Here is an 18,944-nt window from a genome sequence, read left to right on the forward strand (position 1 = left end):
CGATGCATTCTAAGCCAGCAGCTCGCATACTTAGTGGGTCATCTTTATTGCATCTTGAAATGTGGCCGCACTGGATTGACAGGGTTCTCGTTTCCTGGCAGCTGTATTTTGAAGGTACATTAGAGATGCATATTGATGTTCTTGGTAAAATGGTCTATCCCTTACTCCTCCGTGACCGTTATTGTGACCTTGACCTGATCAACAATATCCGCAATATCCCGCCATCCGGCGTTCGGGTCGTGGTTTTTCCACGCGGCTTCGAATTCCCCATTGCATATGACACACAGCTGCAGCCCACCGCCGCCTTTGGACCCGGGCCTCGGGATCAGACCCACCACCGAAGGGTTCACCAGGTCGAGCCCGACGTCGCGTGCCGACTTCTCCCGCCCCGTCAAGTCCACCCGGACCAGCTTGTCGTCGTGCATGGTCACCAAAAACGCCGCCGAGCCGTCCGGCAGCACCGCGAACCCATCGCAAGCCGGCAAGCGCTCGGCCACGATCTCGACCTCGCCCACCAGGCGCGGTGCCGTCTTCTTTCCCTCTGGCATGGCGACGCGAAACCTCCCCAGCACGTTTCGGCTGCTGTTGGTGAACCAGACGAGGCCTTCGTCGGCTACGCAAAGGCGGTTAATACCGAAGAAATCCGCTTCCGTGGCGGGCTTGAAGGACGGGTGCGTCACGAGGACCTCGGCGCCGCCTGTGGCCAAGTCGATGCTCTCAACGCGACATCGGGCCGAGTCCGTCACGAGAAGTATCCGGTCGGAGATGGTGGCGATACTGAGATAGAAGCCGGTATTGTCAAGAGACGTCACCTTTTCCCACCTTGAGTGGCCGCCGCCGCCAGGGGTGCCGAGGGAGAACCTCCAGACTTGGTAATTGGAGACCCGGACCGCCTGCAGATCGACAAGACCGACCAGCACGATGAACTCTTCGTCGTTCCCGGGGATGCCACATATGTTGATAATGCCGTTGATGCCGGGGACCTCCTGAAACCTAGACAGCAGCCTGACCTCGTCCTCGCCATTTGCGCCGACGTCGACCTGGTACAGCTCCGGCTCGTCGGCCCGGGCCACCAGGAGGGAGCCGTCAGACAACACGACAAACCCCTCGTACAGGCCATTAGAAGGCAGCTGCGTCAGCAGACGGACGTTTGATTTCATGGTAAGGGAAAATATAAAATTCAAAGCGGGCGCGGCTGCTATGTCGTGCAACAGTTGGAAGGAGAGCAATTGGATGGATCGGTCATCGAGCAGGTCGTCACGAGAACCGAAAGTGGGGGAGCTTGGCGGCGGCCCGTCTTGACCCCTATCCAGCGAGGCGCTCAAGTGGGGGATGACGGATGGAGAAACTGTGTCCGATCGCCCGTCCCCAGGGCTTCCGAGATCACATCGCATCAAGGGCCCGGGGCTGTGGCGCCCGTCTGGATGCCAGGGTTGGATGGCAAGCAGCCATCGTGGACCAATCGCAGACGAAGCTCATTGACGTACCATGCCCTGTCTTCCAGCTTGTCTTATGATTGTAACCTGGACCGCCGAACTCCTTGCATGCTCAGCTGGAGCATGGCGAAAAAACCCCGCATGGCCAAGACATGGGCAGCAAACACGGGCCGTTCCCAGCCAATAGCAACACTTGGATATCCACCATAGCAAACTTGAACATGGTACCCCTGGCCCAGTAAGCTCGGGTAGCATACCTGAAAAGAACTAGCCAACATGTCGAAATTGAGAAGGTGTCATGGCTCCTACGGATATTCTACACCTACGAGGCAGTCAGACTAATGCGCCTTCTTCCAAGAAGGCTATGGCGTGATTTGAACTGCCCTAGGACGTCTAGCGACTCCATATGCAGCCTCTCCGGGCGATATTATGCATACCTGATAAGTTGTGTTATACCACGATGCAGCGGGCGGGCTGTCCACGTCAGCCAGGCGAACGGGGTGGCTTGAGCAAACCGCAGGTAGAGCAAATGCGGCCGACCGTCCCGTTTCAGTGCGAGTGTGGATGTTTCTTCTCCAACAGAGCCCTGCATTCCGTAAACAATGTCCGAAATGGGTCCCCCAGGCTGCGAGGTGAATGTCGTATTACTATCGTATTTCCCCTCTTGCCTCCCTAGCAAAGGGATTGGAATACCAGAGGATATTAAAGCAAACATCGCCGAATGTACCAACATAAGACAAGTCATCTCCTGATCTGAAACTCATCTTCATGGCGACTCGCCGGGGAATCGGAAGCCAACTGGCAGCGGTTGTCCGCTGTAGGACCGCCGTCTCCAGTATCGCCGCGAGGCCACTGTCGAAATTCATGGTCGATAGACGGCAGCTCTTGCAGCAGTCGCGGCCCCTGAGTTCCGAACGAGACCGGATCCTCTCGCAGCTCCATGGCCAGACGATCCGCATCCCGAATCTCCTGACGCGGGGCCCGGTAAAAGACTGGCCCTGCGAACTTAATCCCCACAGCTACGCCGTGAGCGGCAAAGTGACTGACATGCTTACTCGGTGAGGGCTGACACGTATATACTTACCTTCGTGCCTGGACGTGGTGCTGATTGCAGACCGCTTACTCCGGCAGATACTGCACGAACCCCATCCTTCGAGAGGCGCTCCAAAACGCGGACATTGACGGCCTTCTTGGCGGCTGGTACCCGCGCGCCAGCCTGGACCGGCTCGAGGCGCTGATTGTGTTCCAGAGCTGGATGTTCATCGTGGACGATATGCTGGACACCTTCTCCGACCACCGCAACTTTGTCAGTAGTACCAGCCGTCAGAAACACGAGAGACTCCTGATGCTAATATTCTACTTCTGTTTTCTGTTCAGAACTCCCCAGAGCTCGAGGAGCTCCACAGCCAGACCATCGGCTACGTGTACCGCAGCCTCGGGCTTCCAGAACCCGACGGATACGCGCGGGACACCTACACGGACCCAGCGGTCCTGGCCTATGCCGAGTTCGGGCGCGCCGTCGCCGAGAAATGCACCCTCTCACAAAGGCAGCGGGTAGCTACCGAGGCCAAGTTTACCTTTGACTGCTACCGCATGGTAAGCTCCTCCCCAGCAGCATAACAATGGGCTGTATATAGATTGGTTTCCCTTGCTATGATCATGCCAACTCCCTCACTTTTGAACCCTCCTAACCGACGCCGCCTCGCAGGAATGGGAGAACCGCCTAAGCGGCCGTATGCCCACCCTCCCCTACTACCGCCACTACCGCCAAGGCAGCAGCTGCATCCGCCAAGTCGTCACGAACCTCGAGTACGCCAACGCCCTCACCCTGCCCGACGCCGTCATGCGCTCGCCCGAGATGGACCGGCTCCAGCGCGCCGTCGTCGCGCGCCACTGGATCAACAACGACATCGTGAGCCTCGGCAAGGAGTTCCGCGCCGGCTTCCTCGATAACCTCGTCGTGCTGCTGGCCGGGGGCGGCGACGGCCGCGACGGCAGCGATGGCGGTGGTGGCATGGACGCCCAGCGCGGCATCGACCGCGCCGTCGCCGAGCTCGACGCCGCGACCGACGCCATGCTCGAGGCCGAGGCGCGCCTCCTGGCCAAGTACTCTGGCACCGCCTATGGCGCCCAGATCGAGACACTGACCTGGAACGCCAAAAACATGATCACCACTAACATGCGGTGGAGGTAAGGGGCTTTTCGCATCACACGATTCTCTCTCATTTCTTGACACTTGGCATTGACCCCTATCCCAGTTTTAATAATGCCAGGTACGGGTTTCTGGATCGAGAGCTCGACTCCGACGGAAATTATGTCATGATTCTGGGTCGCGAGGAAAGGGAAGCCCCGGAGTCAAATGGGCCAAGACGGTTTACAGCGGTGGAATAAGATGGAATTTGTGGGAAGCAGGAAACACCCTACACTAAAGCAATAAGCGCTGGGCAATACCAGCTCGACGTTTATCCAATCCTGATATAGAAAGCTCCGGCATCTGCATTTGCGTAGTCTTCTTGCTCGGTGGTTGGTTGACTAGATTTAAGTGAATACACCGAGATAATTTGATCCAAGGCGTCACTGGTCGTGGGGCAATTGATGATCATAGATTATATATTAGGATTTTCTTCGTTACTGCTCTCCCGGGGGTATCATACACCATAAATACAATCTAAGCTCTGAAGCCCAAGCCTGGGATCCGGCTACGCAACGCCAGACTGCTCAATACCACACTAATGCTGCTCAACGCCATTGCCAAACTAGCCCATACCGGATCCAGCTGCACATGGCCACCTCGTGTCTCGATTGCGTAGAAGCATCCGGCGGCAAACGGGATGGCCACCACATTGTACACCAGTGCCCAGGCGAAATTGAGCTTGATCCGTTGGAATACCTTTTTGCTCAGGTCTAGTAAGGTCACCACGCTGCGCAAATCGCTCTGAACCAACACAAAGTCGGCCGAGGAGATGGCAACATCAGATCCTGACCCAATGGCAATACCAATATCGGCAGTGCTCAATGCGGGTGCATCGTTGATGCCGTCACCAATCATGGCGACTGTAGCGCGACGTGTTGACTCTTCATTGGCTCCAGCCTTCAACGTGGACTGAAGATAGGTGACCTTCGCCGCCTTGTCCGCAGGTAGAACCTCGGCGATGACATTGTTCTCGGGAATGCCGATGCGCAGTGCTACTGCTCGTGCCGTCTTCACATTGTCGCCTGACAACATCCATACGTTGGTCCCACGGGTACGCAGGTCTTTGATCACGGCTGCAGCCTCATCTCGGATGCGATCTTCAATCGATAAAGCCGCCACAACCTTCCACGATGAGTTCGTCTCTGACTGCGTCGCGATGAAGGCAACCGACTTGGCTTCGGTCTGCCAGTCATGGATCTTGTTGGCGATATTGGTGGTTATCGGGGCCTTCAAGTCGTTCATGAGGGCTTCGTTGCCGACTGCCATGTTGAAAGAAGAGCACGTGGCCTTCAAGCCTCGACCCGGTATCTCCTCCACATCGGTGACTTCAGTGCGTTGATCTGTCTGGCGTGCGCAGTGCGAGACGATGGCTTTGGCAATGGGATGGCTGCTGTTCTCCTCGACGGCCCTAAGTACGGCAAAGAGTGTGCTTCGCGTGCCGTCCTCGACAGTTTCTCCCGGATAACACAAGGTGTCGACGACCTTGGGCTCTCCTCCTTCCGTCAAGGTGCCAGTCTTGTCAAACACGACACAATCGATGTTGCTCGCTTTCTCAAATGCTGCGCCGCCACCGTTGGCAAGTATGCCGTGCTTCGCCGCCAGGCCTCCACCCACAAAAAGAGCAGTAGGAGCCGCAAGGCCCAAGCCGCAGGGGCAGGCAACGACGAAGACCGAAATGGCGAACTGCAACGAAAAGGCAACCCAGCCACCTGACGACACACTCATCCAAGACTCTGGAACCACGCCACTGAGACCCAGTATCAACCAAATAAGCCATGTAAGGATGGCGATCAGTGTGATACCCGGTACGAAGTAGGATGTGAGGACGTCTGCAATCTCTTGTATCGGGGCTTTCTTCGTCTGTCCGTCTCGTACAATCTTGACGATCTTGTCGAGCATGGAAGAACCGGCTACACCAGTGATCTGAATGACAATAGGTGCGTCCTTGTTCACTGTGCCTGAGAACACTTGGTCGTCGACGCTCTTGTTGACCAGGCGGGACTCGCCCGTCAAACTGGATTCGTCGAACTTGGTCTTGCCCTCGACGACTTTGCCATCACACGGTGGAGATGCACCATGTGGAATGCGGACAAGATCGCCAAAGTCAAGCAAGTCGACTGCAACAACTTTGTCCGCGTTGCCAGTGCCACTGCGGTCGACCAGGATGGCTTCCGTTGGCCGAAGCTTGCCGAGCGCCTCGACCGCATCACCAGTCTTGGATTTGCTGTATGCCTCAATGATTCGGCCGACCAAGAGGAACAACGTTAAGAAAACCACCGAGTCGAAGTAGAAGTTCGCGTCGTCGACGCTCTTCGGCTTGGTCACAGCAGCAGCGATGAGCTGACAGCATGAGGAAACGTATGCAATAGTTGTGCCAAGGGACATGAGCATGTTCATGCTTCCGAAGTGGTAGAACCGCCGAAGTATGGGTACCTCGCTGCCAGGTCTCCAGAGGCTGTATACTTCTTTCAGGGCTTTCCGGTGGAAGACGTCAGCGGCGAAGAGGAATATGGGAGTAGCCATGATAAATAGGGCTATTTGTGCTCGATTGATTCCGGAGACCCAAGGCATCATGAGATACTTTCGAACTGGGTTCTGGGCCGGAACCAGACTCATGTAGACGATTCCAATGATGAAGGTAGGGACAGCCATGGACAGCGTAAGCCACACACGGTAGAGAAGCTGCTTTCGCTCATGTGCATGGATTTTTCTGGAAACCTCCTCCGCAGTAGGGGGGTGATATATGGAAGCCTTGAAGGCTGGATCCGCTGATTCCAGAGTGGCGAGAATTTTCCGTATCGTTACGGTTGGAGCAGATGGTATGTAAGTGATCTTGATTATTGGGAGAGACTCGGTAGGCTCGTCTTCGATGCCAAGGATGCCTTCTGTTCCAGTAAGGGCACTGACAGCTCGCAGTGGACACTGGCCGCAGTGGAAGCCTTCGAGACGGATTTGGACCGACCTTGCCCGTTCCTGCAGAGGGGTTTGGGACAGATCAACGACGCCCTCGAGTAGTTGGGCGTCGAATCCCATGCTCTCGATGGCCTCGACCACCTGATCTGCCTGATCTTTGCTGTGAAACTCGATATTTGCAATGCTGGTGGCAAGATTGACGGTGACTCGGGAGATCCAATCCTTCTTCTGGAGCTCCTGGGTAATTGAATTGGAACAACTGGCGCAAGACATGCCACCAATGGCCAGGGTGGCCTGGAAGGTTGGGGCGGTCATGGTAGTTGAAGAAGCTGATGTGGAAATAGAACGGTAACTGTTGTTGTTGGTGGAGCTGGAGGACCGAAGCAGCGGCTCCGTAGCTGGGTCGTTTTGGTCCATGTTGGCGGCTGGTGACTCAAGGCCTAATATAAATCCAAAATGTGCTGTACAGAGGACCTCCAAATGGTTGGCCTGCACGTGCCCTGGAGCAATCGGTTCCGGGGCAAGTGCGGGTGATGGGAAGGAGAGATGGCAATGGGGATGAGTGCAGGCAAGAGCGATACCTGATTGGCGGCACCTAGGGCGTGGTGATCATCCGGGGCACCAACGCAGACAGCCCCTTTCAGTCCTGTGGATGTGGGTGTAGCTGATGGTGTCACGATTGGTCATAAAAGGAGGAAGTGATGCGATGCGATATGTTACACTGGGAAGCGGACAAGGCTAAACAAATGTGATTGATCAAACGACGATGGGATATCCTTTCCTTTTCCAAAGAGGGTGTGGTGAAATTTAATCAGATGGGGGAGAGTTCTCGGGTCTAGAAGAAGAGGCAGCTGGTTTTGAAGTAGGAGCCGGGCAAATATGTTGATCATAGATTTCCTCTTTAAGCTTTGGGGACGAAGGACGAACGGGTACTGGACAATTTTCTTTCAGCCAGTGGATCATGACAGGGAAGCCGCGCTGCTAGCAGGCATGGTTTGATCTAGAGTGCCGCCCCACGCACAAAAGCCGCAGCTTCTAACTCCTTCCATCCCTACAGGCAGGTCAGGTACCCGAAAATGCACGTGTTTACGAGATCCCACTGTCGCATTTTCTTGACGCAGAAACGGCGCAAATGCAAGTGGATGGAACAATGAAGAAACATATGGAGATGGTGCATTGAGGCATGTTTCGCTTCTCGATGCACTCAAGTATGTATGATGTAGCTGGGCAGGTACGTGTAGTTGTGATAGGCACTCTGCAGTTGTCGTATCACGTACACGATATCAACTGTGTCTACATGTATCTATGTGGAAGTTGCCTTCAACGCAGATTGAAGCAATGCGAGGTGCCTCCATGGGAATTGGCAGGGACTAGGCTGGGCAGAAGGGTTGTCAGTGCCATGACTTTGGTAAACTAAAAATGGTCAAAGTCGCAGTTGAGCACGGGCATTGATCAGGAATCCACAGTCCCCAATGGCAAACTTACATGTCCATGTTGTAGTCAGATCACTACATATGTTAGCAAGTGCATAGGGGGTCTCTCTAGGCCCACTCAGGTATGGACTTGACTGTTGCCTGACGGGATCTTCGAGGGCAGAATGCATTGCTGACGGCATCATTGACAGATGCAATGGAAGTATGGAAAGGGTTAGGTGTCATTTGTTGGAATCGTTGGACGACGTTTACGCATAAAGAGCGCAACACAGGTCCCATGCTCTACGGATTTCCACTAGGTTAGCGGCTATGGCTAGGGGGTGTTGATAGGTGGGGCTCGCTGCTTGCGGCTGCTTGCGGCCACTAAAACACGCAAAAAACACTCAGCGGAGAATGGGGCCACGCCGGGGGCGGAGCAGGGGTTTGGTTCAACATGGCTGTTAGACAGACATCGCCTCAAAAATACTTGCGATTTGCCATCCATCAAATGTACTCGTGCTGAGGCTGGCCTGAGGAAAACACTTGGTAAAATGAAAGCAATATGCCATTTTCCTAGGAGAATAGCGTCCTAAAGCCGCAGCCGAAGCCTAAGGACGCCGCATCTCAGGATCAAAGGGATGACAAGTGATGCGTCGTAGAACGGGAAAGACGGAAGCTGGGCGACCGGTGCGCGTCGACTAGCACCGACCCAATGACGGGTAGTCGGTTACATAGACACCTCGACAGGTATCCGATTGCAGTGTCTCGCACGGTCGCGTGGCCGACAACCGAAGCTGTGTCTGTCCCGAAGGGTTTTGTCCCTTGCTGTCACGGGATCCCGGAATAGGACAAGAGAGCCACTTTGGTGCGGAGCCAATGGATTTATCCATATTACAAGCAACTGACACCACGGGGATCTGCAGAGACTGCATATGCAGACTGCCGCCTCGGGACCCAGATGCCGGATTTGGACCCTTGGGGAACACAAGAAAAAGGGAAAACGTGCTGGCTAGGTACCTTTTCTTGGAGGTGGGGTTACACCGTCCGACTGCCATGTAAGTGGTCTAGTGCCGAAGATGAGGCTGATCTAGTGACAGCGACTGGTATTAGGGGTTGCTAGCTCTGGATTGTCAAGATCTCCGTATCACGATCCATATTACCACAAGAGTTTGTGGTCGTTGTTCGGTATCACATCTCAATATCCCCCGTCTAACTCGCAAATAGCTCGCCCGAAGGCATGGATGCATTTCACTATGGGTACCACTGAGCTGGATACTTTGGGTAGGTCTGACTGTGGGGTGCCTGAGCTGCAAATTCTGGGCACTAATTCAACCTTGATTTGATCTGGGATAAATCCAGCGAAGAAATCCACGGCGATAACTGTCATATCCGCCGACCGTTTAGGTGAATTTAACAGGTCTAATGTGTGCCTGGCTATCATCGGCTACCGGATTACAACAACATTATCGAAGCTTTGGAATTCGAAGGCACATCGGATATCCCCGGCCGCCTTGAGACATGCCGCAAAGGTAAACACGCGAAGAGATCCATCACCTGAACACCATATCATCTTGGCCGACTTTCATGGCCTACACCTCGTGTTGTCGGCGGGGCCATGTCCGGCTCCTAGCCCCAGCGGTCTTTGTCGTCTTCTACATCAACAAACCTGTTGGGCCATGGCACAACGGCCAGATCCGGTGCACGTTGTGCCCTCAAGCGTTTTGGGTACTCTGGTTCGGTGCTAATCTACCTACGTGTACACTTTCTTGTCGAAGCTGGGTATACGCCAAGAAGGAGTGAGCAAGTTATTCACGCTCCGCTGGGTTAGGTGAGTGCCTTAGGGTGAGGTGCGTAGATAGGAGAGGCGTACAACGTCCACGCCTCTCAGAGAACGTCCTGGGCACAATGAAGTACAGTGTATTCTGGTGCGCGTGAGTCATTTTTGGTGAAGTCGATAGTCTGATGTTGCTTTTTCTAATCTGGTCACTGGAATGATATGTGTACCCTTGCTCGTGTGGCGTCAAGTTATCCTCCAGCTCAAGGTTGGGCAACCACCGTCCAGAAAAACATGAACAAAAGGACTGGATTCTCAAGCTCGGAAGACGTACGGTGAGAGACAAAGAGAAAATTCAACTGGAAGAGATATGACAGGTCAAAAAAAAAAGGAGGTCTATCAATAGTGGTGTCGGCGAAATGAACAAAAAAAGAAACATGATGAGAGTGGGATTCGAACCCACGCGGATTGCTCCACCAGGATGAAGATATTAAGGTGACCTTAACCTGACGCCATAACCAACTCGGCCATCTCACCAGTGGTGTTTGTTGACAGCAAGGTGGGTTACGACGCTATATGATGCAGGTGTCGTCACCGACCTTGGAAAGATAAGCAGGCAAGTGCCCGACGACGTCTAGGGTGCGGCACTTTGATGGCAGTACGTAAGGACTATCATTTCTATCCACAATTTGCTCGAAAAGAAAACCCAATTTCAAGTTTGGGAGCTGGGTTGCCCCTTTGTGTGGGTTTAGTTAGGTTGACTGGGAGGTGGGCAGGAAAGTTGTTGAAATAGGGGCTCGTGTAAGCCATGGTACTATCCACTTGTTTACTTGACAGGCTCATGATCTGTACTGTCACAATGGGAAATTGATGATAGGATACAGGTGTCTAGACGAATAGGCTTTCAAAGTTTGGGATAGTTCAGTCGGTAAGCAAGCAATAACCATACTCAGCCGAACCTACTAGAGAGATGTGAAGGGTCACTGATGGTAAAACAAAGACTCACTCAGATAATAGCAAACTGTGACTAGTTCATCTCATTGTTGTTCGCCACACCTATCCCATCATTCTTGCTCCGGCTCCTTGCGCCTCTCCAAAAGGGGCAAGGTATAGAGCTCACCCAGCCCAGTCACCTTTGAGAGCCCCTCATAGAACCTAAGCACATTAGGATACCCCCCCCGCATCTCCTCATCCATATAAACAAGACACAGAATAAACACAGTCCCACCAACGACCAGATCCGCCAAGCTAGGCCCCTCAGCCTCCTCGTTGACGAACCAGGCCCGACCACTCTTCTCCTTCAGGTGCCCCTCATACCGAGCTAGCCACCGCCGTACGTCGGCTGCGGCCCTCGCCTCCCTCTCCGCGCAGTAGGTCGCGTACCCGATGCGCCAGCCCGCGAGGTCCTTGGCCGCCGCCTCGAACTGCAGGTCGTTGAACTGGATCCACTGCTGGTTCAGGGCGCGCGTCGCGGCGTCGCAGCCCAGCAGCTGCTCGCGCCGGGGCCCGCTGTCGGCGACGTACTGCGCGATGGCGGTGCTCTCGGTCAGGAGGAGAGGGGCAGAGGATGCGCTCGACGCCGCGGCCTTGCCCTCGAATGCTGGGATCTGGCCCAGAGGGAACTTGGCGAGGTACTCGGGCGTCTTGCTCGACGCGCTCGTGACGAAGTCGGCGGGGACCTCTAGTTCCAGGCCATTGAGGGCAGCCGCGGCAAAGATCTGGCAGAGCACACGTGAGTATGAGCTGGTTCGAGCTGGAAAGGGGCAGAAAGGGTGGGGATGGTCCTGGGAGGATGTGTTGGATGACCACGCTGAAATTGAACCTCAGATGTGTCAGGAGGGGTAAGGAGACGAACTATGCCGGCCCTTCATCGGCGACTGACCTTTCTGGCCCTTGGGTGGAGGGTTTCCTTGGGCGTGTAGAGGGTCCCGAATGGTGCCATTGTTGCTTCGGCTAGTAGATGGATAGCTGGGGGTTGATGACGGTGAGATAACAAGTTTGGAATACGGCGTGGCGCTCTCCATGAAATCGTCTTCCTTCTTCCCGAATACATGATTTATACAAGATGCGCATTGAGCAACTCGGACTACCAAGCCGGGTCTCGGGGTAACTAGTAGACGAGCCGGCCACATTCGGAGTTGGAGATTGGTAAGCGTCCTTTGGTTTATGGCTGTATGGGGTAATCACGGCTGGGCAGGATCATCCACAAGTGGATCCTTCGGAGACATAATGGCCGTCCATACGTATGCAACTGAAGTGTGGAATGGTGCCTGTCTTCAGATTCTGCATGATCTCAAACAACTTATCATGCAAGTGACTTGCTCATCACAACGCCACACAACAGAAACACCCGTGGCATAGCAGGCTGGATAGAATCAAGCGTTGAACTGTGTGGTACTGATACCTGAGAATATCTCCCTAGGTCAACGGTTGAGAAACGTCCAATACACGCCAAGAGCAGAAGCAACGTTTACAAATGTAGCAGTGTAGTGTTACGCAAATTTGAATTGAGAAGGATTCAGTCCACCCTTTCAATACATAATTAATCGCCATGCACTTTGTGGCTGTGAGGTTACTTTTCGTATGTCCCCGTTTTCGCAGGTAATCGCTATGGCCTGAGAGCCGTTCATAGCTGGTCTTTCTTACCCGAGGTTGATTTCTCCGGCAATTTTCAAATGCATAATGGTGGACACGACCTAAATCATCAGATTGCAGATTCAATTTCACCCGACTGCTCAAACTGAAGTTCGACTTCTGTGCACTGCCGCCATCAAGCACGCCGCCATCTCCTCCCCTAGGCATTCCCCTGCAGAAACTTACGTAGATATCGCTGGCCTATTCTGCGAAACCCCCCAAAAGCCACCATGGCCACCACCTTCCATAACTTTGTGATGCTCCCGACTGAGCTTCGTCTCGCGATCTGGGAATGCTCACTCGAAGAAGAAAAGGCGGGGAGACATGTCTTAGTGAGGCTCGAGTTCAGCCAAGCAGATGAACAGACGATCATGCCTACCAGGCAGCTCACCTCGTCTCTGCTGCGAGTGAATCAAGAGGCCAGGGCGTTGTTCCTAAAGGCTTTCCCGGTCGCGGTGGACGTCTTCAAAATCGAGGTCGGCGAGCACAACGTCTGGTCCAGCTGTCTGATGGTCGAATCCACGCAGACTGGAGAGTGGTACCTAACCAGGCAATTCTACTACGACATGCCCTCGCTCCGAGAAAAGGAGCGACACGCCGGCCTGGTATACCTAAACCCCAAGACGGACATATTCGTCTTGGGCTTTGGACTGGCCACGGGCAGCGCACGCAACATGGCGCGGTACCGGAAGGTTCTCGAATGCCAGTCCAGCCCCTTACCGAGGCAGGTGGGCGGCAGTATCAAACGGGTCTTATGCTTGTCCCCGTTTGCACCATGCCACTACCGCCAGTTCGAGGCCTCATGGGACTCCATAAGCGCCGATACGTACACGGACGCCGAAACGTACCAGTACATTGGACCTAAACACATGGCCGAACGCATCTTGACTTTTGACGAAAGGCTTGAGTGGGAGCGCCTCCGATGGTCGGCGGCCCAACAAACGCCGCGGGAGTTCAAGAAGGGACTGGCGCAAACAAGGCTACCTCTTCGAGTGCCCTGGGTGGTGCATAACGGACGAAGATGCAGTGATAAGACAATCAGGATAGACTAGCGAGAACATCAGTCGGTCAAAATTGCTCTGTTTTGGCGCGGACAAAAATATACCATGCTGCCATTTTGGAAATTGAGACTTGTGGTATTTTTCTCTGGGCGTAAGCGATTTCCCATGTTTATCCGGTCGTGTTCTAGTGTTTATTCCATTGATACTTGGACAACACCGAGAGTCGTTAGGCACATGTGTTGTATCCTGGCAAGTGATGTCCGAGGTAGAAGGAGAAAAGGCTGGATCTTTCCAACTTACGTAACCAGTAGCTCAACTGCATGATGTAATAAACACTCCCTAAATCCTTGCTTTGACTACGAGGCCCTCTCCTCAGTATGTAACTGTGCCAAATGCATTTCTAATCATCACTGGTGGTTTCCAGCTTCTTCTTCGCCTTTGGTTGCTAGACTCCCTCCCATCAACCATTTTCACCTGATCCTTTCAACCATTCTGTCCGAACACATGCCTTGGTCTGCGCAATAGCCCTTTTGAACTCCCGGGGCGTCTCCGCGGCTGCCCATCGAATATCCTCCCAGTCCTCCCACCGGCAAGGGTCCTGTCGACACTGACACCCGCTGTGAATATCGATGTATCTGGCTGTGTGGAGATGGGCGACCAGGTGAGGCAGAAACCGCGATGCGCGCAACGCGAAGTATAGGCGATAGGATGACGGGCTGTAAAATGGACCCAACTCCAGGACGTGATAACCCTGTTGTGGTGGATGTTTTGGTACTCTTTTCGTATGGTACTGCTGCAGCATGCGGTATTCCGTAGACCTCTCTGCACTGCCTTGAATCGCATCCAGTCCTAATACGAAGATATCGGTTGCTGTGTTTAGCCAGACAACACCTGCATGTCGTTCTTCCAGCTTAAGTCCCGACGGCGGTGGGTTCGTTTGGACCGTCTTGAGAGTGTGGCCCTGCACTGTCTTGGCTGTGAAAATGCATCGCGGCCTCGTTTTGTAAACGTCAAAACCGCTGCGGAAATGCTTCAGGAACACCAGTCTGGCTTCGCAACTGACGCGCAACAGAGGCGAAGACAGTGGCTTCGTGGGAAATATCGTCCCGATGACGGTAATGCCCGAACCCTTCTTCACCACAACGTGTCGCCCAGCTTTATCATCCGCGAGATAGCATTCCCAAACTTTGCGGCGTAACTCGGGTGGAAGGCGCGAGAAGCCGTGGAACGTTGTAGGTGCGACCATGTTGGCTGATTGGGTGGTGGCTGGTTGAGCGTCAGTTGGTCGATCCAGTACAAGGAACAAAGAGTCTGGTAAGCAACCAGTGGTGCAAGGCTACATAGCCCGTATGTAGGTGAATTCAACTGACCTCGAGAGAATTGACGATTATACGCGTAGATGCCACGAGGATGACTTTGATCAATTGTTTTGGTGGCAGAAAGTTGAATAAACCGGCGTACGGACTGGATGTTTCTGCGGAATCAACTGAACAAGTAAAAGTGCAGCAAATCGAATAAACAAGTTGGGTGTGGAATAACAATGGTGCTCCCTGTGTACCTACCTTTGCTACTTTTTAAGCTATTACAATTACCTGCTGTGCAGTTTCTTGCTTTAAGTGCTGGGCTTTCAGGCCATGGCTGCCAACTCCTTCACTCCATGAGTAGTCTTCTGTCCATTCGAATAAAGTTGGCGATCGTCTCCCTCACCTTTCATAAGGATTAGGAGGTGAGGTATGATACTTCATTAACACAAGCTTCAGTCACACAAGACTACTTGGGTCACCAGCATGACGGAAATTGGCAAAGAGATGGCTATGATTGACTATGGTGATTTGGTAGATATGTGCTGCTTGGATATGAAGCCATAACCTACCTACCCCTAAGGTGACCCCCATATGTGCATGTATCAAGTCCAGGTCGCAAAGTGATGCCTTGGCAGCACACAAGTCTTGCCAGCGGCTCCCCAATCGCCGCAAGTTGGAGCGGCCGAATGAAATAATACCCTCCCAGATGATATAATACCGTGAGATCCCAAGATGTACTGTTGATAGCTACCGCATTGGAGCAGTAATAAAAGTTAAGCAGATGTGGTGTTCGATGTGTTCTGATGACCAGGTTCCGCGTTGATTGGTGATGTACTTGACGAGAAATACCAGGAAGGATCAAAAGACGTTACCGAACCGAGGTTGACAGAAACCATGCTGACTGAGGAAACAACAAACCCAGCGGCCTCCCCTACAAGAAGATTAGACCGAGGCATAGAAGCAGATCAGTGAAATTTAACTTACCAAGAGCGACCAGAACTAGATTTCTCACCACCGAAGGCGGCATTCCGTAGGACCCCATCACAAGTGATGCTGCAGGGCACCAGATGTACGGCCAGAGCGAAGAAACGGGAGACTTTTTAGAAAGAGCTTCTTCCACGGTCGCAGCAGAAGCTGCGGTCTCGTGCAAAGTGTCGAGAATCTCATGGGTCATGCTCTTGGCTTGGTGCAGTAGTTGAGCATGATCATCATGCTTTGAGGAAAGATCACTTGTTAGATCAGCAAGACGTTGCATTCCCTGTTCCACGAGTCAGTTGATATCTCTTAAACATGCGAAGTATTCTACTGACCTCTTCCAGAGTCATCTGCCTGTATTCCAGTTCGGCAGATTGCAAGCGTGACAATTCCTAACACCATGGTGAGCTCTCTGACAGTCTTGATAATTGGACGGCATGAGCAGACTCACAATCTGGTTTTGCAAACTAGAAGCTGACGCTACTGCGGCGGTCATCGCATCCATCACCGTGGCCATCTCAGACTCGGTTTTCCGAGAGACCAGGTCCATTGACTGCTCGTGGGCAGCTGCCGCTTCAGCGTTGGTGGTCAAGACGGTTTGCATCAAAACTTCCAGTACTCGCTGTAAGTTTGCTGCTGATCTCGTGCCGCCCTCTATTGCGTTGGCGGATTCCTATCTGGGTGTCAGTATTGGAGTAGTCAACGGACGCAGTAATGATCGACTTACCATCAAGGAAGTCGTCAAGTGGCCGGAAGCGAGGCCTTCTGCATTATGAACAGCCCTTCTCAGATACTCGATCTGTGTTGACAGACTTTCGACCTTTCCACCTGCGGCATGGAATTTCGTGTCGAGGTCACTGAGTCGCTGGTCAACCCTGAGGTCAACATCGTCTCCCATCCTGCTCATAATCTTGGTGAGTCGCTGGAAAGTATGGATACTGCGTACTAAGGAGCGTTAGTAAGAAAATGAAGACTTCTCATGGGACTGTACTCACTCTTCTCGTTATCGGCCCTGGCCGCCTCGCAGAATCGTAGTGCTTTGTGTCGGTAACTGATCCATGTGTTCCACGAAGAATCCGAAGCGCCCAGTCCCGACAGGCAGTCGTCGATCTGCCTGGAGGTAGCATGAAGCTTGATCGTGTGTTGCATCGCCAGTTGAGTCAGGGTAGACTCTCGAAACGGGTCACAAGCCGCCGGTATGTTGAATCGGCCTCTCTCTAGATCGCATATGGCCAAACTTGCGGCATAGGCGTCCACGAAATCTCGAACTTGGCGGCCGTTGTCTGTCAGCACTGTTGCTTCATCCTTGCCCTCGAGCACTTGGCAGTTGCTCACAAGCAGTCTTGCTGCTGTCTGGTGGCACAGGGGTTCAGATTCCAGCTCCTTGAGTTCCTGCAAAGCCACCTCGTATGTGGATCGTGCGCGGGTGCCTGTTTGGAGTATCTCAGATGCGCTCAAGCTGGGGTCAACAGCAAGTCTGCTCTGGACCTTAGGACTTGGAGACCTTGCCGCACTCCCCCATGAAAAGCCATACGTCTTGTCGACGCCCAAGAGTAAGATCAAGGTGGTCACCGCGATCCAGCTTGCCATTCTGACGTTCGGAGTTGCGCATCCAAGCACCAAGGTTTTCGTATGTGGGATCAGGTTAGAAAAAAAGAAGTATGGTTGAAGGTGGACAGATGAAAACAGTCAAGTGCAGGATCGCAGTGGCTTCACCAGTTCAGCTGGTTGATTGTTGGCGCAAGTCAATCAGAGTATGAACAGTCGGGATACAATAGCAGGCAGTGAGATCAATCCAAAAGCGACCACCAGAAACTCACGCTACGGTTACCTCCAGGAAGCTTTGCCACATTTGTTGGACTTACACCAGAGATTGTTCCTTCCTGAAATACTAGACTGGGCATTGGACGTGTAGTCCAGGACTTGTTTCAATTCACAGTTGCTGGTACGTACGCCATGAGCAGGATAGGACAGACTTAAAAGAAGTCGAATCTAATTGAATAGAATAATACGATATATCAGTGATCTCGAATCAGTCACAGTACTGAGTCACCGAAGGCTATTATGGAGGACGACGGTCTTGTGTGGCAGCACAAGGTCGCAGCAGTGGGATGGAAAGCGCGCATCCCCCAGCTTTTTGGTGGACCGGTTTGGCGCCATCGAGCCGCGCAGTCACATGACCCGCAACCAGCAATTTTCAGACGCCCCGAGCTCCTTCAGTGGACTGGAGCTTCAATAATCGATCCCAGCCAGGTTCGGGTCTTGGTGCGCAGCAAAAGCCAATTCAATACTTCACACCGACCAATTCGTCACCATGCTTGCGCCCAGTCGAGGCAGGGTCCTCGAGAAGGCCCTGAACTGCTCCAAACCCGCCGCCGCCCTCCCGTCCTTCCTGGTACCCGCCTTTCAATCAGCCACCGCATCGGCGCAACCGCAGACATCGTCATCACCAGCGACGACGACACCAGCATGCCGACGACCCTTCTCCTCTACCGCGGCCAAGCCCTCGAAGCTGGGCCGGACGCCCCTCTCGATACCCCCCGGCGTTGAGCTCTCGATCGGCGAGCCCTTTGTCAAGAAAGACCCGACGACGTACCTGCGCATCCCGAAGCGCAACGTGACCATCACGGGCCCGCTGGGGGCGCTCCAGCTCGAGATCCCGCCGTACCTGACCATCACGCAGGACGCCGAGACGCGCAAGGCGGTGCTGTCGATCGAGGACCGCGAGGTCAAGCAGCAGATGGAGATGTGGGGCACGACCTGGTCCTACCTGAACCGGCACATCATGGGCGTGTCCGAGGGCCACACCGCCATCCTGCGCCTGGTCGGTGTGGGCTACCGCGCCAGCGTCGAGGACCGGCCCGCCAAGGCCGCCTATCCGGGCCAGAAGTTCGTCTGCCTCAAGCTCGGCTTCACCCACCCCGTCGAGGAAGGGGTGCCCGAGGGCATGAAGGCCAGCACCCCGCAGCCGACGAGGATCCTGCTCGAGGGCATCAACCGCGAGGAGGTCATGAGCTTCGCCGCGCGGCTGCGCAAGTGGCGCCGACCGGAGCCCTACAAGGGCAAGGGTATCTTCGTCAACGACGAGACGATCAAGCTGAAGCAGAAGAAGATCAAATAGACGCAACGCACACCACATGCGGGGAACGTCAGGAGCGGTACCGGGCCCGGGTTCAAGGAGGAATTGGTTGGCATTTACATCGGGCGCCATGTATATCATCACTACATACATTTACTTCTGGACGATGCGGTATTGTCTTCGTCTGGCTGTACTCATGTGAATTGTATTCTATATTGTGTA

The 18,944-nt window shown here is 53.7% G+C and overlaps 8 protein-coding genes across 8 annotated transcripts; 3 read left to right on the plus strand and 5 right to left on the minus strand.

The window, feature by feature from the left end:
• Positions 1-161: 161 nt before the first annotated feature.
• PG985_003348 (uncharacterized protein) lies at positions 162-1,160 on the minus strand (the record flags this gene model as incomplete). The annotated part of the gene is made up of 1 exon (XM_066823117.1): positions 162-1,160. One exon carries the CDS (start codon positions 1,158-1,160, stop codon positions 162-164), a length of 999 nt encoding a protein of 332 aa, XP_066690549.1.
• Positions 1,161-2,204: 1,044 nt separating this feature from the next.
• PG985_003349 (Pristinol synthase) lies at positions 2,205-3,827 on the plus strand (the record flags this gene model as incomplete). Its single annotated transcript, XM_066823118.1, has 5 exons — positions 2,205-2,494; positions 2,568-2,742; positions 2,814-3,032; positions 3,145-3,626; positions 3,695-3,827. The coding sequence occupies 5 exons, from the start codon at positions 2,205-2,207 to the stop codon at positions 3,825-3,827; spliced, it is 1,299 nt and encodes a 432-aa protein (XP_066690550.1).
• A 277-nt stretch (positions 3,828-4,104) lies between these two features.
• Positions 4,105-6,960, minus strand: PG985_003350 (uncharacterized protein; the record flags this gene model as incomplete). Its single annotated transcript, XM_066823119.1, has 1 exon — positions 4,105-6,960. One exon carries the CDS (start codon positions 6,958-6,960, stop codon positions 4,105-4,107), a length of 2,856 nt encoding a protein of 951 aa, XP_066690551.1.
• A 3,833-nt stretch (positions 6,961-10,793) lies between these two features.
• Positions 10,794-11,671, minus strand: PG985_003351 (uncharacterized protein; the record flags this gene model as incomplete). The annotated part of the gene is made up of 2 exons (XM_066823120.1): positions 10,794-11,447; positions 11,612-11,671. The coding sequence occupies 2 exons, from the start codon at positions 11,669-11,671 to the stop codon at positions 10,794-10,796; spliced, it is 714 nt and encodes a 237-aa protein (XP_066690552.1).
• Positions 11,672-12,593: 922 nt separating this feature from the next.
• On the plus strand, positions 12,594-13,415 carry PG985_003352 (uncharacterized protein; the record flags this gene model as incomplete). Its single annotated transcript, XM_066823121.1, has 1 exon — positions 12,594-13,415. One exon carries the CDS (start codon positions 12,594-12,596, stop codon positions 13,413-13,415), a length of 822 nt encoding a protein of 273 aa, XP_066690553.1.
• Positions 13,416-13,824: 409 nt separating this feature from the next.
• On the minus strand, positions 13,825-14,610 carry PG985_003353 (uncharacterized protein; the record flags this gene model as incomplete). Its single annotated transcript, XM_066823122.1, has 1 exon — positions 13,825-14,610. The coding sequence occupies one exon, from the start codon at positions 14,608-14,610 to the stop codon at positions 13,825-13,827; it is 786 nt and encodes a 261-aa protein (XP_066690554.1).
• Positions 14,611-15,441: 831 nt separating this feature from the next.
• PG985_003354 (uncharacterized protein) lies at positions 15,442-17,233 on the minus strand (the record flags this gene model as incomplete). The annotated part of the gene is made up of 6 exons (XM_066823123.1): positions 15,442-15,599; positions 15,653-15,926; positions 15,979-16,035; positions 16,095-16,316; positions 16,371-16,588; positions 16,639-17,233. 6 exons carry the CDS (start codon positions 17,231-17,233, stop codon positions 15,442-15,444), a joined length of 1,524 nt encoding a protein of 507 aa, XP_066690555.1.
• A 724-nt stretch (positions 17,234-17,957) lies between these two features.
• Positions 17,958-18,764, plus strand: PG985_003355 (mitochondrial 54S ribosomal protein uL6m; the record flags this gene model as incomplete). The annotated part of the gene is made up of 1 exon (XM_066823124.1): positions 17,958-18,764. The coding sequence occupies one exon, from the start codon at positions 17,958-17,960 to the stop codon at positions 18,762-18,764; it is 807 nt and encodes a 268-aa protein (XP_066690556.1).
• Positions 18,765-18,944: the final 180 nt, after the last annotated feature.

Source organism: Apiospora marii (genome assembly GCF_038362585.1).
Source record: "Apiospora marii strain CBS 49790 chromosome Unknown utg000002l_segment0_segment0, whole genome shotgun sequence".
NCBI lineage: Eukaryota > Fungi > Ascomycota > Sordariomycetes > Amphisphaeriales > Apiosporaceae > Apiospora > Apiospora marii.